General features: G+C 44.7%; 1 protein-coding gene across 1 annotated transcript in view; it reads left to right on the top strand.

The window, feature by feature from the left end:
- Positions 1–3,992: 3,992 nt before the first annotated feature.
- STK17A (serine/threonine kinase 17a) overlaps positions 3,993–8,864 on the top strand; it is a gene marked incomplete at both ends in the record, with an annotated part of 38,938 nt that continues 34,066 nt past the window's right edge. Inside the window, one exon of the mRNA XM_084230572.1 lies at positions 3,993–4,195. Coding sequence (XP_084086698.1) covers positions 3,993–4,195 — 203 coding nt within the window. The remainder of the gene's footprint in view (positions 4,196–8,864) is intronic.

Raw genomic sequence — 8,864 nt, 5'->3', positions numbered from 1 at the left:
AAGAACTAGGCATAAGACCTGAAACCATAAAATATATAGAAGAAAATATAGGCGAAGCACTACATGACATGCACCTCAAAGACATCTTTACAGACACATTACCCAAAGCAGTAATAGTGAAGGCAAAGACAAACAGCTGGGACTGCATCAAATTAAAGAGCTTCTGCACAGCAAAAGAAACAATAACCAAAACAAAGAGAAACTCCACCGACTGGGAGAACATTTTTGCACACAACACTAATGATAAAGGACTGATCACAATAATCTACAAAGAGCTGACGAGTCTCAACAAAATCAAAGAGAATAATCCAGTCAAAAAATGGTCAGAAGAGTTAAAAAGAAATTTCTCCAAAGAGGAAATACAAATGGCCAACAGGCATATGAAAAAATGTTCAACATCACTTGCAGTCAGGGAAGTACCAATCAAAACCACAATTAGATACCTTCTGACACCAGTGAGAATGATATATTTAAAAAATCTAGCAACAACAAATATTGGCAAGGATGTGGAGAAAAGAGAACTCTCCTGCACTGCTGGTGGGAGTGCAAACTGGTCCAACCACTATGGAGAGCTGTGTGTAGATTTCTTGAACTACTAAACATAGAGCTTCCATATGATCTAGCAATTCCACTCCTAGGTATTTACCCAAAGGATACAGAAACATCAATTCCAGAGAGCACCTGCACCCCTATGTTTATAGCAGCACTATTTACAATAGCTAAGATTTGGAAACAACCCAAATGCCCAAAAAGAGATGACTGGATCAAGATGTGGTACATATGCACAAGGAATATTACTCAGCATTCAAAAAAGATAAACACATGCAATTTGCAGCAACATGGATGGAGCTAGAAGGGATCATGTTCAGTGAAATAAGCCAGGAAAAAAAAAGAAAAATACCAGATGGTCTCACTCATAGCAGGAATCTAGAAAACCGAAATAAGGACCAGGAAAAAGAATAAGTATAAGAAAGAAAAAATCAAAATCAACAAACAACTATGTACCAGAGACACACTATGGGGGGGCAGTAAAGGGGGGGATTGGGGTCAAAATAAGGGGGTTGCAATTGTATGGGCAATATAAAAATAAAATAAAAAAGAAAGATGTGGTATATATACACAATGGAATATTACTCAGCAATCAAAAAAGATAAACACATGCAGTTTGCAGCAACATGGATAGAGCTAGAAGGGATCATGCTCAGCGAAATAAGTCAGAAAGAAAAAGAAAAATACCAGATGGTCTCACTCATAGCAGGAATTTAGAAAACCTAAATAAGGGACCAGATCAGGAAAAAGACTAATACAATGTAAAAATCAAAATCAATAAGCAACTATAAACCAGAGACACAATGTGGGAGGAGGACGGGGTGAGGAAGGATTAGGATCAAAATAAGGGGGGTGCAATTGTATGGGGAACATAACCAAAATGAAAATGCATACATTGTGCAAAAATGAAAAATGATTAAAGTATTATATAAAATAAAATATTTTAAAAAATCACCAATTCTTTCTTAAATTGTGGGTATTAGGCCATGCAGTATGCCATTGTTTAGTTGGTATATTTTCCACTAATTGAAAAATTTTCATTTCATTTTTTGGAATTCTTAGTTCTCTGCTCAAATCACTATTTTGATATTTAATTTCTCAAAGATATTAAAAATAATTATCTTAAAAATCTGTCTTTAAACTTCAATATCTGGGCTTTCCATGTACTAATTTGCTTCTTATTATTTCTGTCTTTTTTATCTTAGTTTTTAAGATAATTATTTTTGAGTGTTCCTTTTTAAATTGTGATGAAGTGTTGCATAAAAAAAAACATGTGGCTCTGGATAATGTTGTTTTCCTTGAGAGAGGATTTACTATGGCATTTTTAAAAAAGATTTATTTATTTTTATACAAAAGCTGGGGTACACACCAGAGGGCGGGAGGGTGAGAAGATTCACCAGAACAGAGCGGGGAGCAGAACAGGTAGAAGAACCGAAATACACTGCTGAGGGGAGCAGCCGGCACGACAGGAGAGGTCTGCTGTGCCATGTGAGAATGTCTCTGGCTGGCCGGGAATCGAACCCACGCTGCAGAGGCTGGGGATAGCTTCGAACCTGCGCTGCAGAGGCTGTGGACAGTTTCACAGTGCTGCACTCAACCGCTACGCCACCAGGAAGGTCCCTACTCTTGCATTTTGATGCTGATTTTTAGTCTTTGTGAGGACTGGTCAATTTCCCTTTTACAGATGCTCCAATAATGTAACCCTTCAGGGTGCCAACTGAAAGTTTAAATGTCTATTAGCTCTTCCTAGTAGAGCTAGTAGGTCCTAAACCCCAAATTTTTGTCTTTATAGTCCTAAAATTGGCTGAAGCTCTGCTTACTTTCTCTTACTTTCTTCAGTCATTGCTTTAAAATCATCAAATGCAAAATGAGGGTTCTCATTCTTCCAGAATCTTAATCATCCAAGTCCTTGACATTTTTGAAACTCTGTTGTTTCAAGCAGAGGACTTCTGTCTTAATAATTTTGCTAACTTTTTCTCAGAGTTTTATCACAGATGAACTACTCATCCATTGTGAGGAGCAAATCTTTATTGGAACACTTTGAGGAAAGCAATGACATAATCTGATTCAGATTTTTAAAAAGATTGCTCTGAATGTTTTGAAAATAAGCTATTCGATCGATATTGGAGAGGGAGAAAGACAAAAGCAGGAAGACTAACTAGCAAGCTGTAACAATAATTCAGACAACAGAAAATGATGATTTAATCCATTGTGATGATTTAACCCATTGTGATAATGTGGAAAGGGAAAGACGTGATCAGATTCTGGATATGCTTTGAAGGGAAAGCTAAGAGAGGAACCAGTGTTAGCCCCAAGTGTTTTGGCCTGAACACTGGAAGGATAGTTCTACTTACTGCATTTGTGAAAATGATCGGAGACTTACTTTTATATATATCAAGACTGAGATGCTAATTTGACATCTACCTGGACATAACAAGTGTACACATGAATATGTGAGTCTGAAGTTTAGGAAAAGGTTGGAAGTTGGATAGAGATATAAATGTTATAGTCGTGGATGTAATTAAAGTCATAAGACCGGAGGAGCGTACTCTGAAAGTTAAGTGCAGAGAAGACTGCAGGGCTGTTGTGAAGACTTTATTATTTTTTTAATTTTTAAAATTTTTTAAATGATTTATTTATTTATGCATGCAAGAACTGGGGTACAGGCCAGCGGTGCCGGGGGTGAGAGGATTCACCAGACACAGAGTGGGGAGCATAACAGGCGGACCCACTGAAATACACTGCTGAGGGGAGTAGCGGGCGAGTCAGGAGAGGTCTGCTGCGCCATGTGCTCCCTGGCTGGGGATCGAACTCGTGCTGCAGTGGCCGCGGACAGCTTCATAGGTTGCGTCTTAAACCCTTGTGCCACCAGTGAGGCCCTGATGACTTTATTACATTTATCCAACTGCAGCCTCTCAGGTATAGAAAGGACTCTGCTCCCACTGCAGGAAAGAACCAGCAGCCCTGGGAAATCCCCCCTCCTAGCATGCTGTATAGTAGCCAGGATCGGACTCCCAATACCACTTGCCTCCCACGCAAGGGTAAGTGGGTCCTGTAGCTCACATACCTTTCATTAACCGAGGGTTTCATTAATAGACAGGTTTTGTAAGTCTCAGATGCTCATCTCAGATGCTCAACAGGTGCACCCAAGTCTGTTCTGCACGCAGACCTAAGTGGGGCCGCCAGGAGCTCCCCCAAGCTGCACCTTCTCCCGCTCGGCTGCAGAGGGCGCGCGCTCAGCGCCCCGGGAGCTCAGAGAGGGGCTGGGTCGCGGAGGGCGGTGCCCGACGCGGGGCGGGGCGTCCCCGAGCCGGCCGCGCGGCCGGGGGCCCAGCCGGTGGCAGGAAGCTCCGCCGAGCGGCCCGAGGCAGCCGGAGGCGGGACGGTTACCACCGGCAGCCCGCGGCGAGACCGGCGCCGGAGAGGAGGCGCGCCCGAGCGCCATGATCCCGCAGGAGACGCCGGGCGGCGGCGACTTCCTGCAGACGGTCGTCGCGGGCTCGGGACCGACCCGCAGGGGTCCGGGCGCGTCGCGCGGGCCGCCCTCGCCGCAGGCCCGCGGACTCCTGACCGCGATCCGCGCCGCGGTGCGCACCGAGCCCTTCCGGGACGGCTACAGCCTGAGCCCCGGCCGGGAGCTGGGCAGGTGAGGCGGGCGGGGCGGCGGGCGGCGGGCGGGAGCCGGCGCGGGGGGGCGGCGGGCGGAGCCCCCGGCGCCGGGGCACCGACGCAGGCCCGGCAGCGGGAGGCACTGCGGGCCGAGTCGCCCGGCCACGACGCCGCCTCAGCGCGGCGCCCGCCAGAGTGCGGCTCGCCTCTGGGGTGCGGGGGAGAAAGTCTCCCGGGGCGGGTGACCGGGCGCGGCGCGCGCTCCGCGGCGGCCCTCCCGGCAGCGGAAGCGCCTCCCCGAGAGACCGGCGGCCCGTGACTCCGGCGGCCGCGGCGTTTGCCCGGCGGCTGCGCGAGGCCGGCGCGTGGAGCGCGTCCTGCGCGTTCTCGGTGGGAAGCGAGTCTGAAATAAAACCGGAGACCGAGCGTCGGCGTTGTGTGCGCGCGTCGGGTGTCTGGTCTCTTCACGCGACCGGAATGAGAGAGAACGTTCGGCACGACGGCTTCCTTTGTGCCAGCGCCGGGGGAACGCCGGCCGACTCTGCTGACTGAATTTTCAGTTTTCGTGCTATGTTAGTTCCAAGTGATTTAGGTCCCTGAGCCTCAAGTTCAGGTTGGTTTCATTCACACGCCCTCGGCCTTGTCTCTGTCTCTGGTTCTCCCGCTCCCTCCCTCTCCTCCCCCTGCCCTGTCTGCCCAGAGCGGCCCCTTGTCTTCTGTGTGGTGGCAGGGAGAATTTAAATTTGGTCTCTGTGATAGTTGCGCTTTGGGTACTTTACATTTTGTGCATTGAGGTGCCTTGATACGCTGATTTCTGTAGGGCTGGGGTACTGATTCCCCTTTTCCTTGAGAACAGTTAGGAGAAGTCGTCCAAAGAGCTGGCTTTGGAGTCAGACCTGTGCTCATATCCCTGCCCTGCTTGCTATGTGTGCCTTTGGGTGGGGACTTAGACTCCCCAACCTTAGGTTTTTCATGCATAACCAGTTTGATGACAGTGCATATTTCATGTGGCAGTTGTGAAGATGTCAGGCCTGTAAATCGCATGCCCTGGACCTGACACATAAATTGCAGTAAATGTTAGCTGTTACTGCAAACGTTTGTTGTGGTTACAAAATTAGCTCCATGTTCTAAGTAATGGGGAAAGGACCTGACACTATGATAGCTTTCATTTGGGGTCTTGGAAAGAGCCAAATAATGTTAAAAATGCACCGTTTTACAAACATAAAGTAATTTTTAGAAATCGTTGGGATTTGGTGGGAGAGGGGACCCTATCTTAAAAATGTCTTATTGCAAGTGTTAAGAAAAGGAAAAGTATCTAATCAACTAGGTCTGTGTCACTTTATGACAAAAGAAGACATTGACAGCTGCTGACACAGCTAAGATTCTGATTTGTCAAAATTCCAACCATTCTGAAGTAACTTAGATTTATGGAAGAAAGAAAACTGAAACTCTCCATTATTTGGTTGAGTTGTCTTCATTACACAAAAGGAAAACTGATACTAGAAAACAAGTGATTTAATCTGAAAAAACTGATTTGCACCCTACCTGGTGTTGTGATATACTGCGTTTCTTCAGGCAGGTACCTTTTAACTTTCGTTTTTAACCTCTATTATAAAGTTAGCTTCCTTATTAGGTTTTTATTTATTTGAAGGTTGTGATAACTTCCTTTTTTTTAAGATTTATTGATTGATTGGTTGATTTATACAAGCACTGGGTACAGTCAGAAGCGCGGGAGGGTGAAAGAATTCACCAGAGCCAGAGCGGGGAGCAGAGCAGGCAGAAGGACCGAGGTACACTGCTGAGGGGAGCAGCGGGCTGCAGGAGAGGTCTGCGCACCATGTGGGACCCTCCTCTGGTGGCCGGGGAGCAGCCGGGGATCAAACCGGCGCTGCAGAGGCTCGCAACCCGGCGCTCCACCGCTGCGCCACCGGGGAGGCCCAATGACTTCCTATCTTTTATGATAGAAATTTCTCCACAAGTAATTCCTGAGCAGCAGAACAATGCAGTTAGATGACTAGTTGATGTAAAAGCCTAAAACAGAAATAAAATTAATGTGCTTGGTTTTTGGGTTCCCTTTCTCAGTGTGGAGAAGTTTAATGCATTTATTATTTATTTTTTTGTTTTTAAAGATTTATTTACTTACGCATACAAGAGCTGGGGTACAGGCCAGAGGTGTGGAGGATGAGAGGATTCACCAGAGACAGAGTGGGGAACAGAACAGGCAGACTGACTGAAATACACTGCTGAAGGGAGCAGTGCACCAGTCAGGAGAGGTCTGCTGCGCCAAGTGGGTCTTCTCCCTGGCTGAGGAGTGAACTGGTGCTGCAGTGGCTGCTGATAGCTTCACAGGTTGTGTCTTAACCCCTTGTGCCACCAGGGAGGCTCAATTGTGTAACTCAATTGTGTAACTCAGTAAATGTTGTTTTATCTGTGACTAAAAAGCAAACATAAGAAAACCTACTCAGTCTCAAAATAGGCCCCTATCTGTGGCAACAGTGCATAGGAATTGTTTAGAAATATCAGGAAGTAAAAGTTCTGTTTTGTGGATAATAAGCATTCTTTGGCAGGTCGATATAAGATAATCAAATTATTAATGATATTTTTCTTGCTGAAAAGAATCCAAAGAGCGTTAATAATCTTTTAGAACTTGATAGAGATGATTTTGTGGAGTAAATAAGAGGATTTGTCTGTCATAGCTATGTTTAGTATTTAGTATCTGCAGTATCTGTCTTCTACAGCCTTTCACATTTCTGTGAGCAAAATGACCTTTGATCTGAATAAGGATATGTTAAATATTGATAGGTTATTACCTCATTGAATAGCAATAGGATATGCCTATAGATTTGTCATTTAATGTTTTTATTACTAATGGTAATAAAAATACGGACAGTATGATAATCATATTTGTGGTAAGTATCTAGAAAAGAAGAATTAATACTCAAAATTATGTCAGCAGTCTAGAATGCTGGACTAAACCTTAGAAATTAGAATTTAGTAATTAAAGTCTTTCACTTAATTTTAATTTTTATTTTTTTGAAAATACAGTATGACTATACTGGCTTGGCAAAAATTCGTGAAGATAAAGATCTAGGTAGTTTATAGTACCGTATGAAAAATGAAAACCATCAAGTTACAAAAAAAACAATATTAGTGCATTTTAAACATTAGTCCTGTGCCAAGTTGAGCCAACCAATAATTCTGTAATGCTTTAACCACATTATACTTGGAGTGGTTGCTTCAGATTTGGTTGACACATTTTATCAGCAGTTTTGATCAGTCATATAGTGAAAATGATACTGGGCAATAAGGGGCACTAAAACTGGCCAAGGATAGTGCCCAAATAGTTTACCAGTCACTGTGTGAGTTCTTCACCCATGCGCATAATTGCAGGAGTACTCAGGCTCAGAGAACAGCAATAATGGGATTTATTTGTTTAACCTCACCTGAAGGAGGTGACTGACAAAATACACTGCCCAGGGGAGCAGCGGAACAGACAGGAGAGGTTTGCTGCGCTATGTGGGACCCTCGCAGGCCGGCAGGGATCAAACTGGCGCTGCAGAAGCTGCAGACAGCTTCACAGCACTGCGCTTAACCTCCTGCGCCACCAAGGGAGCCCATGGAGAGATCTTCTACACCCTTATGGGTGTGAGGGATCATTGAAAATTGGAAAAGTGTGTGGAGGTTCAAAGATTATGTTAGCGGGTTTAGCTCCTGTTACTGACATTTGGAAAAGTCCTTCTGTACTTAATGTAATCCCAAACTCTATCTCTACACCTGAAGTCTGGTTTAGATTTGTAATAAAAACCTCATTAACAGTGTGTGCCCAGGAGTGGAAGAGACTCCCTCACAATTTGAAAGAAGGCTTATGTAGAGGCAGGAATGGACACAGTGCAGGTTTTCTGATCCAGCTTTTGCAGGTCTTTTATTTAGATTTCCCAGGCATTTGGCAGGCAGGGTGCTGGAGGGCCGGGAGGCTGGCAATCCTCCCAGCCCCCAGAAAATTCTCACTCACTCTGGGCTCTTTCTGGTGTTTTCTGTGCTTCTCTTCTTCTTCCTCGGCTTCCGTTTGTTCTTGGCTTCTGCTGGCATCCCCGCGACGCTGCCCTTATAAACTCAGTCTCTCAGCCCAGGTGTACCCACTTCAGGTGCCCGCCATCAGGCATGCATTCAGGACCACAGGGTTCCCTCATCTATCCTGATGTTGGGAGGGCAGAAAAGCCTGATACTTTTTCCTTACCCTACAGCTTAGCATTGGCATTTGCTAAAAAAACTGATTTCTAAGTTGCTTTTCAGTGTAGGGTTGAATGGATGATTCAACGTATGGTTGATAACTATCACAACTTAACGATTTGTTTGATTAACAGTAGCACTCAACATGTGGCATGTATCATACTAAGCACTTGATTGTAATCAAGTGATTCTTTGATTCTCACAACAGTCATGTGAAATAGATTATGTCCTCTTATACAGAAAAGGGAAATGAAACTTAAAGATGTTCAGTAAATTGTCCGAGGTTATGTGTCAATTGAGCAGCAGTGCCGTTTGTGGGATTCAAACCCCTATCTAATTCCAGAGCTTTTACCCTTAATATGCTAAACTGATTCCCCTGTGTGACTTTTGCTTATAACTTTAATAACAAATGGTAGTATAGAGTATAAAACTAATGCTTGTATATATCTCTTTAGGAAAACGATATTTTCAGCTGA

Source organism: Talpa europaea (assembly GCF_964194135.1).
Source record: "Talpa europaea genome assembly, chromosome: 3".
Lineage (NCBI taxonomy): Eukaryota > Metazoa > Chordata > Mammalia > Eulipotyphla > Talpidae > Talpa > Talpa europaea.
The sequence above is the reverse complement of the archived record's forward strand: the minus strand, read 5'-3'. Positions and strand labels throughout refer to the sequence as shown.